We start from the raw sequence: 25,222 nt of genomic DNA, 5'->3' as shown, positions 1-25,222 counted from the left end.
CAGGGAGGAAGTTATCGTCAATGAAGACCAAGGGCTGCCGTTCAGCATGCCTATGAGCAGGGAGGAAGTCATCGTCAATGAAGACCAAGGGCTGCCGTTCAGCATGCCTATGAGCAGGGAGGAAGTCATCGTCAATGAAGACCAAGGGCTGCCGTTCAGCATGCCTATGAGCAGGGAGGAAGTTATCGTCAATGAAGACCAAGGGCTGCCGTTCAGCATGCCTATGAGCAGGGAGGAAGTCATCAACAATGAAGACCAAGGGCTGCCGTTCAGCATGCCTATGAGCAGGGAGGAAGTCATCAACAATGAAGACCAAGGGCTGCCGTTCTGCATGCCTATGAGCAGGGAGGAAGTTATGGTCTGACGGCTTTGCTCAACACAGATTTGGGAGTAAAGCAAAGGGGAGGAGGAATACAGTACACTTTTAAAAAGAAACACTTCAAGATGAATGTGGGAGCCTTAGAGCGAGGGGGGTGAAAATAGGTGAGTGAATAAGGGGGTGAATGGGGGTAAATGGGGGGGTGGCCAGGTGGGTTAATAGAGGAGGAATGGGGGTGAATATGGGATAAATGGGAGGGCGAATAGGGGGATGAATAGGTGTGAATGATACGTGAATAGGGGATAAATTGAGGGGTGAATAGAGGATACACGGGGGTGAATAAGCGGTGAATGGGGGTTTAATAATGGAGAATGGGGGGTGAATAGAGGATACATGGGGGGTGAATAAGGTGTGAATGGGGGGTTAATAGGGGTGAATAGGGTGGGTGAATGGGTGGGAATGGGGGGTTAATAGGGGTGAATGGGTGGGAATGGGGGGTGAATAGAGGATACATGGGGGGTGAATAGGGTGTGAATGGGGTTTAATAGGGGTGAATAGGGTGGGTGAATGGGTGGGAATGGGGGGTTAATAGGGGTGAATGGGTGGGAATGGGGGGTGAATGGGAGTGTGAATAGAGGATACATGGGGGTGAATAGGGTGTGAATGGGGGTTTAATAGGGGTGAATAGGGTGGGAATGGGGGGTGAATGGGAGTGTGAATAGAGGATACATGGGGGGGTGAATAGGGTGGGTGAATGCTGGGGTTAATGGGGTGAAATAGGGTGGGTGAATGCTGGGGTTAATGGGGTGAATAGGGTGGGTAAATGGGGGGTTCATAGGGTGGGTGATTGGGGGTGTGCGGAGTGTACTCTAGCTATATGCTACCTTGATATTCTAGATCAACTGTCATTTAACCCCTCTCTGTGACAGATGCAGGATTCATATGGCATTCAAAAAACATTCTTAATCACTTTACACAACAACACTTATAATGAATAAGGTTTTAGGAATTCTTCATTATACCCTTAAATGTTGTATTTGTTTCAAATATGACTGAAGACCGATGCAGTTATTTGTTTCAGTGTTGCTGGGTAAAGAAAGATGGTGGACTGAGAGGAGGGAGTCACCTCACCACAGCCTGACTGATGTCGTACAAGAGGTTGGTAATGCCTCACAGGTTAATTAACATAAACACATTGAACATCTCTTGGCTTCTAAACATAGCTAACCAGCCACTGATGCAGACCTTTGGAACATCTACATTTAAAAACAAGTATAATAAACCAATGTAATACAGCCTACACCATAACATTAAATCCATTGTTTATTTTAGACAGGTCTAAAGAAACATGATATGAAGAAAATGTACTCTATTTCATTAGAACAGAACAGCTTCGTCTGAGTTGTCCTTATGTCAGGTCCCGATCTGGCTATGCCATATTGCTGCGGGCTACACTAGTTCATTTAGCAGACAAGATTTGCTTACAATTCTGTGGCATAATTTTATAGTATGAATAATACAATTGAACATCGCTGAATAAAATAGGATACTTTCTACAAACTATTTGAGGAAGTGCGTACGTGCGGCTATTCTGTGTTAAGTGGCTAACAAAGACACAGGTACTCCTGTATGCTTCATTTAGAACTATTTATGCAACTTTAGTTGTTTATTCAAACATTGGGCTATATGTTTTGATTTTTTAATACATTCTAAGGCTGCAAGATGTGGCTAGTTTGATAAAAGTCGCATGATAGGCATGAGCTCTACTTAGTTTTTTTTTTGCGAAGGCTGCACACACTTCATCAGTCTCTCTTACACAATTTGACAAGCCCCAGAATATCCCGGCGGCATCCCATTTGATTGGCCGTAACGCCCCCTAGAAAAAATACATGTATTTTGTGGCCAGTGTCCGTTGTGCCCATTGAGCTGAATATAATCATTATAATTCTTTGCTCCCGTCTGCATGCTCAGAAGTACCTCTCACTCACATGGTTCTCTCATATCTCTCAGTTCTTATTAGCCAATGTCTGTCATGTGGTCATTTATGAACATTTGAACATCTTGGCCACGTTCTGTTATAATCTCCACCCGGCACAGCCAGAAGAGGACTGGCCACCCCACATATGCTCTCTCTAATTCTCTCTTTCTTTCTCTCTCTCGGAGGACCTGAGCCCTAGGACCGTGCCCCAGGACTACCTGACATGATGACTCCTTGCTGTCCCCAGTCCACCTGACTGTGCTGCTCCAGTTTCAACTGTTCTGCCTTATTATTATTCGACCATGCTGGTCATTTATGAACATTTGAACATCTTGGTCATGTTCTGTTATAATCTCTACCCGGCACAGCCAGAAGAGGACTGGCCACCCCACATAGCCTGGTTCCTCTCTAGGTTTCTTCCTAGGTTTTGGCCTTTCTAGGGAGTTTTTCCTAGCCACCGTGCTTTTACACCTGCATTGTTTGCTGTTTGGGGTTTTAGGCTGGGTTTCTGTACAGCACTTTGAGATATCAGCTGATGTACGAAGGGCTATATAAATAAATTTGATTTGATTTGATTTGATGTGATCGGGTCCTTCTCACAGGCTACAAGTGAAGACAGACGCATCAGGGCGTGCGTCCTTATCGAATTCCCGAGGCACATATTGAAGATGTTGGAAGAACTGTCCATATTTGCACTAGCCTATGTTAATATACTCTTCCCCCATAGTAGAAAAGTTGACCTATTCTATCCAAACATAGTCTGGGACAGTTGTGGGACGCGATAGATCCCGAATTAATACAACCACTATCATCAAGAAACCTTTCGAAATCAATGAGGCTGATGCAACAGATCACAACATTTAGCTTAACATTCTGATCAACTATTAGGCTATTTATTCACATTATAAGCGCTGCAATGCACACACGTACATGTCGTCTATGCACTTAAATAGTGAATGGAGGTCGCTTTTCCTAAGGTTCATTATAATGCCAGCCAGGTAGCCTATTACTCTTGTTGTAAAGAGAAGCAATGTGCTTAATAATAGGAAAGTAGATACATAAATATAGTAGGCCTAGCCTACAGAAAGCTGATGGGATCCTCCTCTTTTTAATAGAGGCCATCACTCTGTTATCTCACGCTATTGCATAGCCTATAGAAACCTTACGCAGCATGAGTTCATGGACTCTCAGGAAGTGTTTGATTAGATGTTTTAATATGTTTACATTGATGTCAGAGTGATTAGAGGGACAATAGAGTGCTGAGTCTCACCGCTAATGACCATCAGCAGCATAAGAGCTTGGAGAAGCCTTGTTACCGTGACTAAATGGTCACGTTGGAATTGACTGTGGTCATGGCTCAGGACCGCCGATGTGGCGGTAATGTGGTCACGGTAACAAGCTTAGTCACATCACATAATTCATAGCACCGCTCACTAACTAGTCGCTATATAACAGTATGATAAATGTTCTTGAGCACCTGAGACATTGAGAACGCTGAGTAACTAACTACTACCTCACTACTAGTAGATATTGACCATGTTGAGTAACTAACTACTACCTCACTACAGTAGACATTGAGAACGTTGAGTAACTAACTACTACCTCACTACTAGTAGACATTGACAACGTTGAGTAACTAGCTACTACCTCACTACAGTAGACATTGACAACGTTGAGTAACTAGCTACTACCTCCCACAGTAAAACAGCTCTGAAGAGCTCGATGCAGTGGAAGAACATGACCCACAGGTCAATATTGTGGTTGTCAGGAAGGGTTTATAATACATTTTCACCAACCACAGTAAGATAACTATGCGAGCGAGTCACTGGTAGAGAAAGACACAGTATTGTCAGGGTCAGTGCTCTGCTTCCACACAACGCAGCCTCATGGAAACTGGGGGATACCATGTTCTGTTTAATGCATTATTTTATGCCAGTACACTCTTCCAATTGGCTGGTTTTCACCAAAAAAAGTATAGAATTCAGAGAATATATTGATGTGGTGTATTGGTGCATCATATAGTGCTAAGTTTATTCATTACATTGGTAGAAAAGAGGGGGGTAAGTTGAGCCATTTTTTACATTCATCATCACTCCGTCAAGGGAAATATATATTATATCTCTCTGATATATTATATACATATAATACATTATATACATATAATATACATATATTTCAGAATGTTGTGTTTCCATGGAAATAATCTGAATTCATGTAAATATTACAGTTTTGAAAACGCAGTTTTTCCAATAAAAGTGGTATGGGGTAAAATAAGCATATTGACAGGGTACATTCCGGGTACTGAATGAAATATTACCACAACCTTTTAAACACCATGTTTATCTTTATTTCTCAAACACAATTCAATCATATTTATAAACACTTGTTTGTCTTTTAATAATTTGAATAATCTTTTACCAAAAGCTTAACACCTAAGAATTAAGTTTAAAACATTTTTTTACATAAGCTTAACACCTAAGAATTAAGTTTACATTTTTTTTTTACCTAAGAAATAAGTTTTTTAAAAACTTTTAACAAAGACCAGGCCCTGTTGTTACTTCATATCCCAGCGATAATGCCTGAGAAGAAAACACTTCAATTTGCTCACCTTGCCATTAGCAAACATTTTGACTATATTGCCTCGCACATCTACAAGAAGGCACTTTCATGCCAGGTTCAGGACCTCATACTGAAGCTTATAAAGTTCTATACTGATGTTTAGAACAATAGAAACAAATATCTACTTTGGTTTCGATTACAAGCATCATGAAATCTATAACACGATAAATTCATTTGACTTGGTGAAAATTAGTTTTTTTTTGGACCTCTCGTATCTTGCTTAACACTTTTTAAATGTGGTTTCTTCGTCACAGACTCCATGAAATGATGGTCAAAAGTAGTGCACTACCCTATTGGCCCTTGCCAAAAGTAGTGCACTACCCTATTGGCCCTGGTCAAAAGTAGTGCACTACCCTATTGGCCCTATTGGCCGTATTGGCCCTGGCCAAAAGTAGTGCGCTACAAAGAGAATAGGGTTCCATTGTTCTTGCTTGGAGCCCAGAGTTGGCAGGCAGACTTGGAGCCCAGAGTTGGCAGGCAGACTTGGAGCCCAGAGTTGGCAGGCAGACTTGGAGCCCAGAGTTGGCAGGCAGACTTGGAGCCCAGAGTTGGCAGGCAGACTTGGAGCCCAGAGTTGGCAGGCAGACTTGGAGCCCAGAGTTGGCAGGCAGACTTGGAGCCTAGAGTTGGCAGGCAGACATGGAGCCCAGAGTTGGCAGGCAGACTTGGAGCCTAGAGTTGGCAGGCAGACATGGAGCCCAGAGTTGGCAGGCAGACTTGGAGCCCAGAGTTGGCAGGCAGACTTGGAGCCTAGAGTTGGCAGGCAGACATGGAGCCCAGAGTTGGCAGGCAGACTTGGAGCCCAGAGTTGGCAGGCAGACTTGGAGCCCAGAGTTGGCAGGCAGACTTGGAGCCCAGAGTTGGCAGGCAGACTTGGAGCCCAGAGTTGGCAGGCAGACTTGGAGCCCAGAGTTGGCAGGCAGGCTTGGAGCCCAGAGTTGGCAGGCAGGCTTGGACCCCAGAGTTGGCAGGCAGGCTTGGAGTCCAGAGTTGGCAAGCAGGCTTGGAGCCCTCGTACAAACGGCTGGATACATTTATTGCCTTGTGTACTGCCCCCGAATGCGTTCTTTGAACGACCAATGAGGCTAATCCTCAATGTCTGTCTCATACAGGAGTTTAGTGGTACTGATATGCACAGAATAAATAAGATACGTTAACCGGACAGTTTAATAGGTACACCCATCTAGTACAGTCTGACCTCATTTGCATCCAGAACAACCTAAAGTCTTCGGGACATTCTACACAGTGTCAGAAACGTTCCACAGGGATGTTGGTCCATGCTGACGGAAAGGCATCACATATTTACTGCTGATTGGACGGCGATACATCATGTTGCTAACAGCCCGTTCCCGATCATCTCATTATGCTCTATTGGGTTGAAGTCTATTGGGTTGAAGTCCATTTTCGCGAACGGGGTGGTGTACCTAATAAACTGGACGATGAGTGTGCATACTAATGCAGAGTATTCTCAAACTCCACTCAGATTAGTTGTCATTAGCCTAGTAAAATCACATGATCACATAAACCAGTGTGATAACACTTCAAATGGACAGCTAGTGTGACCCATATTACTGAGTTCAAAATGTTATTTATATGTTTAAAAACAACCTTGGTTAGAGTGTGCCAGTATAGAAATCCTATACCTTACGGTGCATTTGGAAAGAATTCAGACCCCCAGACTTATTCTGAAATGTATTAAATAGCTCCCCCCCCCCTCATCAATCTACACACGATACCCCATAATGAAAGAGAAAAATGTTTTTTTAGACAAGCAAAACTGAAGCATCACATTTACATAAATATTCAGACCCTTTACTCAGTACTTTGTTGAAGCACCTTTGGCAGCGATTGCAGCCTCGAGTCTTCTTAGGTATGACGCTACAATGTTTCATTTAATCAATTTTAGAATAAGTCTGTAACGTAACTAAATGTAGAATAAGTCAAGGGGTCTGAATACTTTCACAATGAACTTTATATCCATAGTGTACATAGGGTAGAGGACAGGGTGTTTCTACAGGGTGTAGGGTGTTTCTACAGGGTGTAGGGTGTTTCTACAGTGTAGGGTGTTTCTACAGGGTGTAGGGTGTTTCTACAGGGTGTAGGGTGTAGTGTGTTTCTACAGGGTGTAGGGTGTTTCTACAGGGTGTAGGGTGTTTCTACAGGGTGTAGTGTGTTTCTACAGGGTGTAGGGTGTTTCTACAGGGTGTAGTGTGTAGTGTGTTACTACAGGGTGTAGGGTGTTTCTACAGGGTGTAGTGTGTAGTGTGTTTCTACAGGGTGTAGTGTGTTTCTACAGGGTGTAGGGTGTTTCTACAGGGTGTAGTGTGTAGTGTGTTACTACAGGGTGTAGTGTGTTTCTACAGGGTGTAGGGTGTTTCTACAGGGTGTAGGGTGTTTCTACAGGGTGTAGTGTGTTTCTACAGGATGTAGGGTGTTTCTACAGGGTGTAGGGTGTTTCTACAGGGTGTAGGGTGTTACTACAGGGTACAGGGTGTAGGGTGTTTCTACAGGGTGTAGGGTGTTTCTACAGGGTGTAGTGTGTTTCTACAGGGTGTAGGGTGTTTCTACAGTGTGTAGGGTGTTTCTACAGGGTGTAGGTTGTTTCTACAGGGTGTAGGGTGTAGGGTGTTTCTACAGGGTGAAGGGTGTTTCTACAGGGTGTAGTGTGTTTCTACAGGGTGTAGGGTGTTTCTACAGGGTGTTTCTACAGGGTGTAGGGTGTTTCTACATGGTGTAGGGTTTAGTGTGTTTCTACAGGGTGAAGGGTGTTTCTACAGGGTGTAGGGTGTTTCTACAGGGTGTAGGGTGTTTCTACAGGGTGTAGTGTGTAGTGTGTTTCTACAGGGTGTAGTGTGTTTCTACAGGGTGTAGGGTGTTTCTACAGGGAGTAGTGTGTAGTGTGTTACTACAGGGTGTAGGGTGTTTCTACAGGGTGTAGTGTGTTTCTACAGGGTGTAGTGTGTAGTGTGTTTCTACAGGGTGTAGGGTGTTTCTACATGGTGTAGGGTGTTTCTACAGGGTGTAGTGTGTTTCTACAGGGTGTAGGGTGTTTCTACAGGGTGTAGTGTGTAGTGTGTTACTACAGGGTGTAGGTTGTTTCTACAGGGTGTAGTGTGTAGTGTGTTTCTACAGGGTGTAGGGGGTTTCTACAGGGTGGGGGTTTCTACAGGGTGTAGTGTGTTTCTACAGGGTGTAGTGTGTTTCTACAGGGTGTAGGGTGTTTCTACAGGGTGTAGGGTGTTTCTACAGGGTGTAGTGTGTTTCTACAGGATGTAGGGTGTTTCTACAGGGTGTAGGGTGTTTCTACAGGGTTTAGGGTGTTACTACAGGGTACAGGGTGTAGGGTGTTTCTACAGGGTGTAGGGTGTTTCTACAGGGTGTAGTGTGTTTCTACAGGGTGTAGGGTGTTTCTACAGTGTGTAGGGTGTTTCTACAGGGTGTAGGGTGTTTCTACAGGGTGTAGTGCGTAGTGTGTTTCTACAGGGTGTAGGTTGTTTCTACAGGGTGTAGGGTGTAGGGTGTTTCTACAGGGTGAAGGGTGTTTCTACAGGGTGTAATGTGTTTCTACAGGGTGTAGGGTGTTTCTACAGGGTGTAGGGTGTTTCTACAGGGTGTAGGGTTTAGTGTGTTTCTACAGGGTGAAGGGTGTTTCTACAGGGTGTAGGGTGTTTCTACAGGGTGTAGGGGGTTTCAACAGGGTGTAGTGTGTAGTGTGTTTCTACAGGGTGTAGTGTGTTTCTACAGGGTGTAGTGTGTAGTGTGTTTCTACAGGGTGTAGTGTGTTTCTACAGGGTGTAGGGTGTTTCTACAGGGTGTAGTGTGTAGTGTGTTACTACAGGGTGTAGTGTGTTTCTACAGGGTGTAGGGTGTTTCTACAGGGTGTAGGGTGTTTCTACAGGGTGTAGTGTGTTTCTACAGGATGTAGGGTGTTTCTACAGGGTGTAGGGTGTTTCTACAGGGTGTAGGGTGTTACTACAGGGTACAGGGTGTAGGGTGTTTCTACAGGGTGTAGGGTGTTTCTACAGGGTGTAGTGTGTTTCTACAGGGTGTAGGGTGTACAGTGTGTAGGGTGTTTCTACAGGGTGTAGGTTGTTTCTACAGGGTGTAGGGTGTAGGGTGTTTCTACAGGGTGAAGGGTGTTTCTACAGGGTGTAGTGTGTTTCTACAGGGTGTAGGGTGTTTCTACAGGGTGTTTCTACAGGGTGTAGGGTGTTTCTACATGGTGTAGGGTTTAGTGTGTTTCTACAGGGTGAAGGGTGTTTCTACAGGGTGTAGGGTGTTTCTACAGGGTGTAGTGTGTAGTGTGTTTCTACAGGGTGTAGTGTGTTTCTACAGGGTGTAGGGTGTTTCTACAGGGAGTAGTGTGTAGTGTGTTACTACAGGGTGTAGGGTGTTTCTACAGGGTGTAGTGTGTTTCTACAGGGTGTAGTGTGTAGTGTGTTTCTACAGGGTGTAGGGTGTTTCTACATGGTGTAGGGTGTTTCTACAGGGTGTAGTGTGTTTCTACAGGGTGTAGGGTGTTTCTACAGGGTGTAGTGTGTAGTGTGTTACTACAGGGTGTAGGTTGTTTCTACAGGGTGTAGTGTGTAGTGTGTTTCTACAGGGTGTAGGGGGTTTCTACAGGGTGTAGGGGGTTTCTACAGGGTGTAGTGTGTTTCTACAGGGTGTAGTGTGTTTCTACAGGGTGTAGGGTGTTTCTACAGGGTGTAGGGTGTTTCTACAGGGTGTAGTGTGTTTCTACAGGATGTAGGGTGTTTCTACAGGGTGTAGGGTGTTTCTACAGGGTTTAGGGTGTTACTACAGGGTACAGGGTGTAGGGTGTTTCTACAGGGTGTAGGGTGTTTCTACAGGGTGTAGTGTGTTTCTACAGGGTGTAGGGTGTTTCTACAGTGTGTAGGGTGTTTCTACAGGGTGTAGGGTGTTTCTACAGGGTGTAGTGCGTAGTGTGTTTCTACAGGGTGTAGGTTGTTTCTACAGGGTGTAGGGTGTAGGGTGTTTCTACAGGGTGAAGGGTGTTTCTACAGGGTGTAATGTGTTTCTACAGGGTGTAGGGTGTTTCTACAGGGTGTAGGGTGTTTCTACAGGGTGTAGGGTTTAGTGTGTTTCTACAGGGTGAAGGGTGTTTCTACAGGGTGTAGGGTGTTTCTACAGGGTGTAGGGGGTTTCTACAGGGTGTAGTGTGTAGTGTGTTTCTACAGGGTGTAGTGTGTTTCTACAGGGTGTAGGGTGTTTCTACAGGGTGTAGGGTGTTTCTACAGGGTGTAGTGTGTTTCTACAGGATGTAGGGTGTTTCTACAGGGTGTAGGGTGTTTCTACAGGGTGTAGGGTGTTACTACAGGGTACAGGGTGTAGGGTGTTTCTACAGGGTGTAGGGTGTTTCTACAGGGTGTAGGGTGTTTCTACAGGGTGTAGTGCGTAGGGTGTTTCTACAGGGTGTAGGTTGTTTCTACAGGGTGTAGGGTGTAGGGTGTTTCTACAGGGTGAAGGGTGTTTCTACAGGGTGTAGTGTAGGGTGTTTCTACAGGGTGTAGGGTGTTTCTACAGGGTGTAGGGTTTAGTGTGTTTCTACAGGGTGAAGGGTGTTTCTACAGGGTGTAGGGTGTTTCTACAGGGTGTAGGGGGTTTCTACAGGGTGTAGGGTGTTTCTACAGGGTGTAGTGCGTAGGGTGTTTCTACAGGGTGTAGTGTTGTTTCTACAGGGTGTAGGGTGTTTCTACAGGGTGTAGTGTAGTGTGTTTCTACAGGGTGTAGTGTGTTTCTACAGGGTGTAGGGTGTTTCTACAGGGTGTAGTGTGGTGTGTTACTACAGGGTGTAGTGTGTTTCTACAGGGTGTAGGGTGTTTCTACAGGGTGTAGGGTGTTTCTACAGGGTGTAGTGTGTTTCTACAGGATGTAGGGTGTTTCTACAGTGTGTAGGGTGTTTCTACAGGGTGTAGGGTGTTTCTACAGGGTAGGGTGTAGGGTGTTTCTACAGGGTGTAGGGTGTTTCTACAGGGTGTAGTGTGTTTCTACAGGGTGTAGGGTGTTTCTACAGTGTGTAGGGTGTTTCTACAGGGTGTAGGGTGTTTCTACAGGGTGTAGGGTGTTTCTACAGGGTGTAGTGCGTAGGGTGTTTCTACAGGGTGTAGGTTGTTTCTACAGGGTGTAGGGTGTAGTGTGTTTCTACAGGGTGAAGGGTGTTTCTCCAGGGTGTAGGGTGTTTCTACATGGTGTAGGGTGTTTCTACAGGGTGTAGTGTGTAGTGTGTTTCTACAGGATGTAGTGTGTTTCTACAGGGTGTAGGGTGTTTCTACAGGGTGTAGTGTGTTTCTACAGGGTGTAGGGTGTTTCTACAGGGTGTAGGGTGTTTCTACAGGGTGTAGTGTGTTTCTACAGGATGTAGGGTGTTTCTACAGGGTGTAGGGTGTTTCTACAGGGTGTAGGGTGTTACTACAGGGTACAGGGTGTAGGGTGTTTCTACAGGGTGTAGGGTGTTTCTACAGGGTGTAGTGTGTTTCTACAGGGTGTAGGGTGTTTCTACAGTGTGTAGGGTGTTTCTACAGGGTGTAGGGTGTTTCTACAGGGTGTAGTGCATAGGGTGTTTCTACAGGGTGTAGGTTGTTTCTACAGGGTGTAGGGTGTAGTGTGTTTCTACAGGGTGAAGGGTGTTTCTCCAGGGTGTAGGGTGTTTCTACATGGTGTAGGGTGTTTCTACAGGGTGTAGTGTGTAGTGTGTTTCTACAGGATGTAGTGTGTTTCTACAGGGTGTAGGGTGTTTCTACAGGGTGTAGTGTGTAGTGTGTTACTACAGGGTGTAGGGTGTTTCTACAGGGTGTAGGGTGTTACTACAGGGTACAGGGTGTAGGGTGTTTCTACAGTGTGTAGGGTGTTTCTACAGGGTGTAGGGTGTTTCTACAGGGTGTAGTGTGTTTATACAGGGTGTAGGGTGTTTCTACAGTGTGTAGGGTGTTTCTACAGGGTGTAGGGTGTTTCTACATGGTGTAGTGCGTAGGGTGTTTCTACATGGTGTAGGGTGTTTCTACAGGGTGTAGTGTGTTTCTACAGGGTGTAGGGTGTTTCTACAGGGTGTAGTGTGTAGTGTGTTACTACAGGGTGTAGGTTGTTTCTACAGGGTGTAGTGTGTAGTGTGTTTCTACAGGGTGTAGTGTGTTTCTACAGGGTGTAGGGGGTTTCTACAGGGTGTAGTGTGTAGTGTGTTACTACAGGGTGTAGTGTGTTTCTACAGGGTGTAGGGTGTTTCTACAGGGTATAGGGTGTTTCTACAGGGTGTAGTGTGTTTCTACAGGGTGTAGGGTGTTTCTACAGGGTGTAGGGTGTTTCTACAGGGTTTAGGGTGTTACTACAGGGTACAGGGTGTAGGGTGTTTCTACAGGGTGTAGGGTGTTTCTACAGGGTGTAGTGTGTTTCTACAGGGTGTAGGGTGTTTCTACAGTGTGTAGGGTGTTTCTACAGGGTGTAGGGTGTTTCTACAGGGTGTAGTGCGTAGTGTGTTTCTACAGGGTGTAGGTTGTTTCTACAGGGTGTAGGGTGTAGGGTGTTTCTACAGGGTGAAGGGTGTTTCTACAGGGTGTAATGTGTTTCTACAGGGTGTAGGGTGTTTCTACAGGGTGTAGGGTGTTTCTACAGGGTGTAGGGTTTAGTGTGTTTCTACAGGGTGAAGGGTGTTTCTACAGGGTGTAGGGTGTTTCTACAGGGTGTAGGGGGTTTCTACAGGGTGTAGGGTGTTTCTACAGGGTGTAGGGTGTTACTACAGGGTACAGGGTGTAGGGTGTTTCTACAGGGTGTAGGGTGTTTCTACAGGGTGTAGTGTGTTTCTACAGGGTGTAGGGTGTTTCTACAGGGTGTAGGGTGTTTCTACAGGGTGTAGGGTGTTTCTACAGGGTGTAGGGTGTTTCTACAGGGTGTAGTGCATAGGGTGTTTCTACAGGGTGTAGGTTGTTTCTACAGGGTGTAGGGTGTAGTGTGTTTCTACAGGGTGAAGGGTGTTTCTCCAGGGTGTAGGGTGTTTCTACATGGTGTAGGGTGTTTCTACAGGGTGTAGTGTGTAGTGTGTTTCTACAGGATGTAGTGTGTTTCTACAGGGTGTAGGGTGTTTCTACAGGGTGTAGTGTGTAGTGTGTTACTACAGGGTGTAGGGTGTTTCTACAGGGTGTAGGGTGTTACTACAGGGTACAGGGTGTAGGGTGTTTCTACAGTGTGTAGGGTGTTTCTACAGGGTGTAGGGTGTTTCTACAGGGTGTAGTGTGTTTATACAGGGTGTAGGGTGTTTCTACAGTGTGTAGGGTGTTTCTACAGGGTGTAGTGTGTAGTGTGTTTCTACAGGATGTAGTGTGTTTCTACAGGGTGTAGGGTGTTTCTACAGGGTGTAGTGTGTAGTGTGTTACTACAGGGTGTAGGGTGTTTCTACAGGGTGTAGGGTGTTACTACAGGGTACAGGGTGTAGGGTGTTTCTACAGTGTGTAGGGTGTTTCTACAGGGTGTAGGGTGTTTCTACAGGGTGTAGTGTGTTTATACAGGGTGTAGGGTGTTTCTACAGTGTGTAGGGTGTTTCTACAGGGTGTAGGGTGTTTCTACATGGTGTAGTGCGTAGGGTGTTTCTACATGGTGAAGGGTGTTTCTACAGGGTTTAGGGTGTTACTACAGGGTACAGGGTGTAGGGTGTTTCTACAGGGTGTAGGGTGTTTCTACAGGGTGTAGTGTGTTTCTACAGGGTGTAGGGTGTTTCTACAGTGTGTAGGGTGTTTCTACAGGGTGTAGGGTGTTTCTACAGGGTGTAGTGCGTAGTGTGTTTCTACAGGGTGTAGGTTGTTTCTACAGGGTGTAGGGTGTAGGGTGTTTCTACAGGGTGAAGGGTGTTTCTACAGGGTGTAATGTGTTTCTACAGGGTGTAGGGTGTTTCTACAGGGTGTAGGGTGTTTCTACAGGGTGTAGGGTTTAGTGTGTTTCTACAGGGTGAAGGGTGTTTCTACAGGGTGTAGGGTGTTTCTACAGGGTGTAGGGGTTTCTACAGGGTGTAGGGGTTTCTACAGGGTGTAGGGTGTTACTACAGGGTACAGGGTGTAGGGTGTTTCTACAGGGTGTAGGGTGTTTCTACAGGGTGTAGTGTGTTTCTACAGGGTGTAGGGTGTTTCTACAGTGTGTAGGGTGTTTCTACAGGGTGTAGGGTGTTTCTACAGGGTGTAGGGTGTTTCTACAGGGTGTAGTGCATAGGGTGTTTCTACAGGGTGTAGGTTGTTTCTACAGGGTGTAGGGTGTAGTGTGTTTCTACAGGGTGAAGGGTGTTTCTCCAGGGTGTAGGGTGTTTCTACATGGTGTAGGGTGTTTCTACAGGGTGTAGTGTGTAGTGTGTTTCTACAGGATGTAGTGTGTTTCTACAGGGTGTAGGGTGTTTCTACAGGGTGTAGTGTGTTACTACAGGGTGTAGGGTGTTTCTACAGGGTGTAGGGTGTTACTACAGGGTACAGGGTGTAGGGTGTTTCTACAGTGTGTAGGGTGTTTCTACAGGGTGTAGGGTGTTTCTACAGGGTGTAGTGTGTTTATACAGGGTGTAGGGTGTTTCTACAGTGTGTAGGGTGTTTCTACAGGGTGTAGGGTGTTTCTACATGGTGTAGTGCGTAGGGTGTTTCTACATGGTGTAGGGTGTTTCTACAGGGTGTAGTGTGTTTCTACAGGGTGTAGGGTGTTTCTACAGGGTGTAGTGTGTAGTGTGTTACTACAGGGTGTAGGTTGTTTCTACAGGGTGTAGTGTGTAGTGTGTTTCTACAGGGTGTAGTGTGTTTCTACAGGGTGTAGGGGGTTTCTACAGGGTGTAGTGTGTAGTGTGTTACTACAGGGTGTAGTGTGTTTCTACAGGGTGTAGGGTGTTTCTACAGGGTATAGGGTGTTTCTACAGGGTGTAGTGTGTTTCTACAGGATGTAGGGTGTTTCTACAGGGTGTAGGGTGTTTCTACAGGGTGTAGGGTGTTTCTACAGGGTGTAGGGTGTTTCTACAGGGTGTAGTGCATAGGGTGTTTCTACAGGGTGTAGGTTGTTTCTACAGGGTGTAGGGTGTAGTGTGTTTCTACAGGGTGAAGGGTGTTTCTCCAGGGTGTAGGGTGTTTCTACATGGTGTAGGGTGTTTCTACAGGGTGTAGTGTGTAGTGTGTTTCTACAGGATGTAGTGTGTTTCTACAGGGTGTAGGGTGTTTCTACAGGGTGTAGTGTGTAGTGTGTTACTACAGGGTGTAGGGTGTTTCTACAGGGTGTAGGGTGTTACTACAGGGTACAGGGTGTAGGGTGTTTCTACAGTGTGTAGGGTGTTTCTACAGGGTGTAGGGTGTTTCTACAGGGTGTAGTGTGTTTATACAGGGTGTAGGGTGTTTCTACAGTGTGTAGGGTGTTTCTACAGGGTGTAGGGTGTTTCTACATGGTGTAGTGCGTAGGGTGTTTCTACATGGTGTAGGGTGTTTCTACAGGGTGTAGTGTGTTTCTACAGGGTGTAGGGTGTTTCTACAGGGTGTAGTGTGTAGTGTGTTACTACAGGGTGTAGGTTGTTTCTACAGGGTGTAGTGTGTAGTGTGTTTCTACAGGGTGTAGTGTGTTTCTACAGGGTGTAGGGGGTTTCTACAGGGTGTAGTGTGTAGTGTGTTACTACAGGGTGTAGTGTGTTTCTACAGGGTGTAGGGTGTTTCTACAGGGTATAGGGTGTTTCTACAGGGTGTAGTGTGTTTCTACAGGATGTAGGGTGTTTCTACAGGGTGTAGGGTGTTTCTACAGGGTTTAGGGTGTTACTACAGGGTACAGGGTGTAGGGTGTTTCTACAGGGTGTAGGGTGTTTCTACAGGGTGTAGTGTGTTTCTACAGGGTGTAGGGTGTTTCTACAGGGTGTAGGTTGTTTCTACAGGGTGTAGGGTGTAGGGTGTTTCTACAGGGTGAAGGGTGTTTCTACAGGGTGTAATGTGTTTCTACAGGGTGTAGGGTGTTTCTACAGGGTGTAGGGTGTTTCTACAGGGTGTAGGGTTTAGTGTGTTTCTACAGGGTGAAGGGTGTTTCTACAGGGTGTAGGGTGTTTCTACAGGGTGTAGGGGGTTTCTACAGGGTGTAGTGTGTAGTGTGTTTCTACAGGGTGTAGTGTGTTTCTACAGGGTGTAGGGTGTTTCTACAGGGTGTAGGGTGTTTCTACAGGGTGTAGGGTGTTACTACAGGGTACAGGGTGTAGGGTGTTTCTACAGGGTGTAGGGTGTTTCTACAGGGTGTAGTGTGTTTCTACAGGGTGTAGGGTGTTTCTACAGTGTGTAGGGTGTTTCTACAGGGTGTAGGGTGTTTCTACAGGGTGTAGGGTGTTTCTACAGGGTGTAGTGCGTAGGGTGTTTCTACAGGGTGTAGGTTGTTTCTACAGGGTGTAGGGTGTAGGGTGTTTCTACAGGGTGAAGGGTGTTTCTACAGGGTGTAGTGTAGGGTGTTTCTACAGGGTGTAGGGTGTTTCTACAGGGTGTAGGGTTTAGTGTGTTTCTACAGGGTGAAGGGTGTTTCTACAGGGTGTAGGGTGTTTCTACAGGGTGTAGGGGGTTTCTACAGGGTGTAGGGTGTTTCTACAGGGTGTAGTGCGTAGGGTGTTTCTACAGGGTGTAGGTTGTTTCTACAGGGTGTAGGGTGTAGGGTGTTTCTACAGGGTGAAGGGTGTTTCTACAGGGTGTAGTGTAGTGTGTTTCTACAGGGTGTAGTGTGTTTCTACAGGGTGTAGGGTGTTTCTACAGGGTGTAGTGTGTAGTGTGTTACTACAGGGTGTAGTGTGTTTCTACAGGGTGTAGGGTGTTTCTACAGGGTGTAGGGTGTTTCTACAGGGTGTAGTGTGTTTCTACCGGATGTAGGGTGTTTCTACAGGGTGTAGGGTGTTTCTACAGGGTGTAGGGTGTTACTACAGGGTACAGGGTGTAGAGTGTTTCTACAGGGTGTAGGGTGTTTCTACAGGGTGTAGTGTGTTTCTACAGGGTGTAGGGTGTTTCTACAGTGTGTAGGGTGTTTCTACAGGGTGTAGGGTGTTTCTACAGTGTGTAGGGTGTTTCTACAGGGTGTAGGGTGTTTCTACAGGGTGTAGGTTGTTTCTACAGGGTGTAGTGTGTAGTGTGTTTCTACAGGGTGAAGGGTGTTTCTCCAGGGTGTAGGGTGTTTCTACATGGTGTAGGGTGTTTCTACAGGGTGTAGTGTGTAGTGTGTTTCTACAGGATGTAGTGTGTTTCTACAGGGTGTAGGGTGTTTCTACAGGGTGTAGGGTGTTTCTACAGGGTGTAGTGTGTTTCTACAGGGTGTAGGGTGTTTCTACAGTGTGTAGGGTGTTTCTACAGGGTGTAGGGTGTTTCTACAGGGTGTAGGGTGTTTCTACAGGGTGTAGTGCGTAGGGTGTTTCTACAGGGTGTAGGTTGTTTCTACAGGGTGTAGGGTGTAGTGTGTTTCTACAGGGTGAAGGGTGTTTCTCCAGGGTGTAGGGTGTTTCTACATGGTGTAGGGTGTTTCTACAGGGTGTAGTGTGTAGTGTGTTTCTACAGGATGTAGTGTGTTTCTACAGGGTGTAGGGTGTTTCTACAGGGTGTAGTGTGTTTCTACAGGGTGTAGGGTGTTTCTACAGGGTGTAGGGTGTTTCTACAGGGTGTAGTGTGTTTCTACAGGATGTAGGGTGTTTCTACAGGGTGTAGGGTGTTTCTACAGGGTGTAGGGTGTTACTACAGGGTACAGGGTGTAGGGTGTTTCTACAGGGTGTAGGGTGTTTCTACAGGGTGTAGTGTGTTTCTACAGGGTGTAGGGTGTTTCTACAGTGTGTAGGGTGTTTCTACAGGGTGTAGGGTGTTTCTACAGGGTGTAGGGTGTTTCTACAGGGTGTAGTGCATAGGGTGTTTCTACAGGGTGTAGGTTGTTTCTACAGGGTGTAGGGTGTAGTGTGTTTCTACAGGGTGAAGGGTGTTTCTCAGGGTGTAGGGTGTTTCTACATGGTGTAGGGTGTTTCTACAGGGTGTAGTGTGTAGTGTGTTTCTACAGGATGTAGTGTGTTTCTACAGGGTGTAGGGTGTTTCTACAGGGTGTAGTGTGTAGTGTGTTACTACAGGGTGTAGGGTGTTTCTACAGGGTGTAGGGTGTTACTACAGGGTACAGGGTGTAGGGTGTTTCTACAGTGTGTAGGGTGTTTCTACAGGGTGTAGGGTGTTTCTACAGGGTGTAGTGTGTTTATACAGGGTGTGTGGGGTGTTTCTACAGTGTGTAGGGTGTTTCTACAGGGTGTAGGGTGTTTCTACATGGTGTAGTGCGTAGGGTGTTTCTACATGGTGTAGGGTGTTTCTACAGGGTGTAGTGTGTTTCTACAGGGTGTAGGGTGTTTCTACAGGGTGTAGTGTGTAGTGTGTTACTACAGGGTGTAGGTTGTTTCTACAGGGTGTAGTGTGTAGTGTGTTTCTACAGGGTGTAGTGTGTTTCTACAGGGTGTAGGGGTTTCTACAGGGTGTAGTGTGTAGTGTTTCTACAGGGTGTAGGGTGTTTCTACAGGGTGTAGGGTGTTTCTACAGGGTGTAGGGTGTTTCTACAGGGTGTAGTGTGTTTCTACAGGATGTAGGGTGTTTCTACAGGGTGTAGGGTGTTTCTACAGGGTTAGGGTGTTTCTACAGGGTGTAGGGTGTTTCTACAGGGTGTAGGGTGTTTATACAGGGTGTAGTGTGTTTCTACAGGGTGTAGGGTGTTTCTACAGTGTGTAGGGTGTTTCTACAGGGTGTAGGGTGTTTCTACAGGGTGTAGTGCGTAGTGTGTTTCTACAGGGTGTAGGTTGTTTCTACAGGGTGTAGGGTGTAGGGTGTTTCTACAGGGTGAAGGGTGTTTCTACAGGGTGTAATGTGTTTCTACAGGGTGTAGGGTGTTTCTACAGGGTGTAGGGTGTTTCTACAGGGTGTAGGGTTTAGTGTGTTTCTACAGGGTGAAGGGTGTTTCTACAGGGTGTAATGTGTTTCTACAGGGTGTAGGGTGTTTCTACAGGGTGTAGGGTGTTTCTACAGGGTGTAGGGTTTAGTGTGTTTCTACAGGGTGAAGGGTGTTTCTACAGGGTGTAGGGTGTTTCTACAGGGTGTAGGGGGTTTCTACAGGGTGTAGTGTGTAGTGTGTTTCTACAGGGTGTAGTGTGTTTCTACAGGGTGTAGGGTGTTTCTACAGGGTGTAGGGTGTTTCTACAGGGTGTAGTGTGTTTCTACAGGATGTAGGGTGTTTCTACAGGGTGTAGGGTGTTTCTACAGGGTGTAGGGTGTTACTACAGGGTACAGGGTGTAGGGTGTTTCTACAGGGTGTAGGGTGTTTCTACAGGGTGTAGTGTGTTTCTACAGGGTGTAGGGTGTTTCTACAGTGTGTAGGGTGTTTCTACAGGGTGTAGGGTGTTTCTACAGGGTGTAGTGCGTAGGGTGTTTCTACAGGGTGTAGGTTGTTTCTACAGGGTGTAGGGTGTAGGGTGTTTCTACAGGGTGAAGGGTGTTTCTACAGGGTGTAGTGTAGGGTGTTTCTACAGGGTGTAGGGTGTTTCTACAGGGTGTAGGGTTTAGTGTGTTTCTACAGGGTGAAGGGTGTTTCTACAGGGTGTAGGGTGTTTCTACAGGGTGTAGGGGGTTTCTACAGGGTGTAGGGTGTTTCTACAGGGTGTAGTGCGTAGGGTGTTTCTACAGGGTGTAGGTTGTTTCTACAGGGTGTAGGGTGTAGGGTGTTTCTACAGGGTGAAGGGTGTTTCTACAGGGTGTAGTGTAGTGTGTTTCTACAGGGTGTAGTGTGTTTCTACAGGGTGTAGGGTGTTTCTACAGGGTGTAGTGTGTAGTGTGTTACTACAGGGTGTAGTGTGTTTCTACAGGGTGTAGGGTGTTTCTACAGGGTGTAGGGTGTTTCTACAGGGTGTAGTGTGTTTCTACCGGATGTAGGGTGTTTCTACAGGGTGTAGGGTGTTTCTACAGGGTGTAGGGTGTTACTACAGGGTACAGGGTGTAGGGTGTTTCTACAGGGTGTAGGGTGTTTCTACAGGGTGTAGTGTGTTTCTACAGGGTGTAGGGTGTTTCTACAGTGTGTAGGGTGTTTCTACAGGGTGTAGGGTGTTTCTACAGGGTGTAGGGTGTTTCTACAGGGTGTAGTGCGTAGGGTGTTTCTACAGGGTGTAGGTTGTTTCTACAGGGTGTAGGGTGTAGTGTGTTTCTACAGGGTGAAGGGTGTTTCTCCAGGGTGTAGGGTGTTTCTACATGGTGTAGGGTGTTTCTACAGGGTGTAGTGTGTAGTGTGTTTCTACAGGATGTAGTGTGTTTCTACAGGGTGTAGGGTGTTTCTACAGGGTGTAGTGTGTTTCTACAGGGTGTAGGGTGTTTCTACAGGGTGTAGGGTGTTTCTACAGGGTGTAGTGTGTTTCTACAGGATGTAGGGTGTTTCTACAGGGTGTAGGGTGTTTCTACAGGGTGTAGGGTGTTACTACAGGGTACAGGGTGTAGGGTGTTTCTACAGGGTGTAGGGTGTTTCTACAGGGTGTAGTGTGTTTCTACAGGGTGAAGGGTGTTTCTACAGTGTGTAGGGTGTTTCTACAGGGTGTAGGGTGTTTCTACAGGGTGTAGTGTGTGCATAGGGTGTTTCTACAGGGTGTAGGTTGTTTCTACAGGGTGTAGGGTGTAGTGTGTTTCTACAGGGTGAAGGTGTTTCTACAGGGTGTAGGGTGTTTCTACATGGTGTAGGGTGTTTCTACAGGGTGTAGTGTGTGTGTGTTTCTACAGGATGTAGTGTGTTTCTACAGGGTGTAGGGTGTTTCTACAGGGTGTAGTGTGTAGTGTGTTACTACAGGGTGTAGGTGTTTCTACAGGGTGTAGGGTGTTTCTACAGGGGTACAGGGTGTAGGGTGTTTCTACAGGGTGTAGGGTGTTTCTACAGGGTGTAGTGCGTAGTGTGTTTCTACAGGGTGTAGGTGTGTTTCTACAGGGTGTAGGGTGTTTCTACAGGGTGAAGGGTGTTTCTACAGGGTGTAGTGTAGGGTGTTTCTACAGGGTGTAGGGTGTTTCTACAGGTGTAGGGTTTAGTGTGTTCTAGGGTGTTTCTACAGGGTGAAGGGTGTTTCTACAGGGTGTAGGGTGTAGGGTGTTTCTACAGGGTGAAGGGTGTTTCTACAGGGTGTAGTGTAGTGTGTTTCTACAGGGTGTAGTGTGTTTCTACAGGGTGTTTCTACAGGGTGTAGTGTGTAGTGTGTTTCTACAGGGTGTAATGTGTTTCTACAGGGTGTAGGGTGTTTCTACAGGGTGTAGGGTGTTTCTACAGGTAGTGTAGTGTGTTTCTACAGGGTGTAGGGTGTTTCTACAGGTGTAGGGTGTTTCTACAGGGTGTAGGGTGTTTCTACAGGGTGTAGTAGGGTGTTTCTACAGGGTGTAGGTTGTTTCTACAGGGTGAGGGTGTAGGGTGTTTCTACAGGGTGAAGGGTGTTTCTACAGGGTGTAGTGTAGGGTGTTTCTACAGGGTGTAGGGTGTTTCTACAGGGTGTAGGGTTTAGTGTGTTTCTACAGGGTGAAGGGTGTTTCTACAGGGTGTAGGGTGTTTCTACAGGGTGTAGGGGGTTTCTACAGGGTGTAGGGTGTTTCTACAGGGTGTAGTGCGTAGGGTGTTTCTACAGGGTGTAGGTTGTTTCTACAGGGTGTAGGGTGTAGGGTGTTTCTACAGGGTGAAGGTGTTTCTACAGGGTGTAGTGGGTGTTTCTACAGGGTGTAGTGTGTTTCTACAGGGTGTAGGGTGTTTCTACAGGGTGTAGTGTGTAGTGTGTTCTACAGGGTGTAGGTGTTTCTACAGGGTGTAGGGTGTTTCTAGAGGTGTAGGGTGTTTCTACAGGGTGTAGTGTGTTTCTACAGGATGTAGGGTGTTTCTACAGGGTGTAGGGTGTTTCTACAGGGTGTAGGGTGTTACTACAGGGTACAGGGTGTAGGGGTGTTTCTACAGGGTGTAGGGTGTTTCTACAGGGTGTAGTGTGTTTCTACAGGGTGTAGGGTGTTTCTACAGTGTGTAGGGTGTTTCTACAGGGTGTAGGGTGTTTCTACAGGGTGTAGGGTGTTTCTACAGGTGTAGTGCGTAGGGTGTTTCTACAGGGTGTAGGTTGTTTCTACAGGGTGTAGGGTGTAGTGTGTTTCTACAGGGTGAAGGGTGTTTCTCCAGGGTGTAGGGTGTTTCTACATGGTGTAGGGTGTTTCTACAGGGTGTAGTGTGTAGTGTGTTTCTACAGGATGTAGTGTGTTTCTACAGGGTGTAGGGTGTTTCTACAGGGTGTAGTGTGTTTCTACAGGGTGTAGGGTGTTTCTACAGGGTGTAGGGTGTTTCTACAGGGTGTAGTGTGTTTCTACAGGATGTAGGGTGTTTCTACAGGGTGTAGGGTGTTTCTACAGGGTGTAGGGTGTTTCAGGGTACAGGGTGTAGGGTGTTTCTACAGGGTGTAGGGTGTTTCTACAGGGTGTAGTGTGTTTCTACAGGGTGTAGGGTGTTTCTACAGTGTGTAGGGTGTTTCTACAGGGTGTAGGGTGTTTCTACAGGGTGTAGTGCATAGGGTGTTTCTACAGGGTGTAGGTTGTTTCTACAGGGTGTAGGGTGTAGTGTGTTTCTACAGGGTGAAGGGTGTTTCTCCAGGGTGTAGGGTGTTTCTACATGGTGTAGGGTGTTTCTACAGGGTGTAGTGTGTAGTGTGTTTCTACAGGATGTAGTGTGTTTCTACAGGGTGTAGGGTGTTTCTACAGGGTGTAGTGTGTAGTGTGTTACTACAGGGTGTAGGGTGTTTCTACAGGGTGTAGGGTGTTACTACAGGGTACAGGGTGTAGGGTGTTTCTACAGGGTGTAGGGTGTTTCTACAGGGTGTAGTGCGTAGGGTGTTTCTACAGGGTGTAGGTTGTTTCTACAGGGTGTAGGGTGTAGGGTGTTTCTACAGGGTGAAGGGTGTTTCTACAGGGTGTAGTGTAGGGTGTTTCTACAGGGTGTAGGGTGTTTCTACAGGGTGTAGGGTTTAGTGTGTTTCTACAGGGTGAAGGGTGTTTCTACAGGGTGTAGGGTGTTTCTACAGGGTGTAGGGTGTAGGGGGTTTCTACAGGGTGAAGGGTGTTTCTACAGGGTGTAGTGTAGTGTGTTTCTACAGGGTGTAGTGTGTTTCTACAGGGTGTAGGGTGTTTCTACAGGGTGTAGTGTGTAGTGTGTTACTACAGGGTGTAATGTGTTTCTACAGGGTGTAGGGTGTTTCTACAGGGTGTAGGGTGTTTCTACAGGGTGTAGTGTGTTTCTACAGGATGTAGGGTGTTTCTACAGGGTGTAGGGTGTTTCTACAGGGTGTAGGGTGTTACTACAGGGTACAGGGTGTAGGGTGTTTCTACAGGGTGTAGGGTGTTTCTACAGGGTGTAGTGTGTTTCTACAGTGTGTAGGGTGTTTCTACAGGGTGTAGGGTGTTTCTACAGGGTGTAGGGTGTTTCTACAGGGTGTAGTGCGTAGGGTGTTTCTACAGGGTGTAGGTTGTTTCTACAGGGTGTAGGGTGTAGTGTGTTTCTACAGGGTGAAGGGTGTTTCTCCAGGGTGTAGGGTGTTTCTACATGGTGTAGGGTGTTTCTACAGGGTGTAGTGTGTAGTGTGTTTCTACAGGATGTAGTGTGTTTCTACAGGGTGTAGGGTGTTTCTACAGGGTGTAGTGTGTTTCTACAGGGTGTAGGGTGTTTCTACAGGGTGTAGGGTGTTTCTACAGGGTGTAGTGTGTTTCTACAGGATGTAGGGTGTTTCTACAGAGGTGTAGGGTGTTTCTACAGGGTGTAGGGTGTTTCAGGGTACAGGGTGTAGGGTGTTTCTACAGGGTGTAGTGTGTTTCTACAGGGTGTAGTGTGTTTCTACAGTGTGTAGGGTGTTTCTACAGTGTGTAGGAGGGTGTTTCTACAGGGTGTAGGGTGTTTCTACAGGGTGTAGTGCATAGGGTGTTTCTACAGGGTGTAGGTTGTTTCTACAGGGTGTAGGGTGTAGTGTGTTTCTACAGGGTGAAGGGTGTTTCTCCAGGGTGTAGGGTGTTTCTACATGGTGTAGGGTGTTTCTACAGGGTGTAGTGTGTAGTGTGTTTCTACAGGATGTAGTGTGTTTCTACAGGGTGTAGGGTGTTTCTACAGGGTGTAGTGTGTAGTGTGTTACTACAGGGTGTAGGGTGTTTCTACAGGGTGTAGGGTGTTACTACAGGGTACAGGGTGTAGGGTGTTTCTACAGTGTGTAGGGTGTTTCTACAGGGTGTAGGGTGTTTCTACAGGGTGTAGTGTGTTTCTACAGGGTGTAGGGTGTTTCTACAGTGTGTAGGGTGTTTCTACAGGGTGTAGGGTGTTTCTACATGGTGTAGTGCGTAGGGTGTTTCTACAGGGTGTAGGTTGTTTCTACAGGGTGTAGGGTGTAGGGTGTTTCTACAGGGTGAAGGGTGTTTCTACAGGGTGTAGGGTGTTTCTACAGGTTGTAGTGTGTTTCTACAGGGTGTAGGGTGTTTCTACAGGGTGTAGGGTGTAGTGTGTTTCTACAGGGTGAAGGGTGTTTCTACAGGGTGTAGGGTGTTTCTACAGGGTGTCGGGTGTTTCTACAGGGTGTAGGGTGTTTCTACAGGGTGTCGTGTGTTTCTACAGGGTGTAGGGTGTTTCTACAGGGTGTAGTGTGTTTCTACAGGGTGTAGGGTGTTTCTACAGGGTGTAGGGTGTTTCTACAGGGTGTAGGGTGTTTCTACAGGGTGTTGTGTGTTTCTACAGTGTGTAGTGTGTCTCTACAGGGTGTAGTGTGTTTCTACAGGGTGTAGTGTGTTTCTACAGGGTGTAGGGTGTTTCTAGAGGGTGTAGGGTGTTTCTACAGGGTGTTGGGTGTTTCTACAGGGTGTAGGGTGTTTCTACAGGGTGTCGTGTGTTTCTACAGGGTGTAGGGTGTTTCTACAAGGTGTAGGGTGTAGGGTGTTTCTACAGGGTGTAGGGTGTTTCTACAGGGTGTCGTGTGTTTCTACAGGGTGTAGGGTGTTTCTACAGGGTGTAGTGTGTTTCTACAGGGTGTAGGGTGTTTCCACAGGGTGTAGGGTGTTTATACAGGGTGTAGGGTGTTTCTACAGGGTGTAGGGTGGTTCTACAGGGTGAAGGGTGTTTCTACAGGGTGTAGGGTGTTTCTACAGGGTGTAGGGTGTAGTGTGTTTCTACAGGGTGTAGGGTGTTTCTACAGGGTGTAGGGTGTTTCTACAGGGTGTAGTGTGTTTCTACAGGGTGTAGTGTGTTTCTACAGGGTGTAGTGTGTAGTGTGTTACTACAGGGTGTAGGGTGTTTCTACAGGG

General features: G+C 46.6%; 1 protein-coding gene across 1 annotated transcript in view; it reads right to left on the bottom strand.

Moving 5' to 3' along the window:
* Positions 1 to 5,265: 5,265 nt before the first annotated feature.
* LOC115115735 (phospholipid phosphatase-related protein type 5-like) overlaps positions 5,266 to 25,222 on the bottom strand; it is a 170,345-nt gene continuing 150,388 nt past the window's right edge. The window contains exon 6 of the mRNA XM_065019763.1: positions 5,266 to 6,015. Within this exon, the coding sequence (XP_064875835.1) occupies positions 5,266 to 6,015 (750 nt within the window). The remainder of the gene's footprint in view (positions 6,016 to 25,222) is intronic.

This window comes from Oncorhynchus nerka, linkage group LG6 (genome assembly GCF_034236695.1).
Source record: "Oncorhynchus nerka isolate Pitt River linkage group LG6, Oner_Uvic_2.0, whole genome shotgun sequence".
NCBI lineage: Eukaryota > Metazoa > Chordata > Actinopteri > Salmoniformes > Salmonidae > Oncorhynchus > Oncorhynchus nerka.
This window is presented reverse-complemented; position numbering and strand designations above follow the sequence as displayed.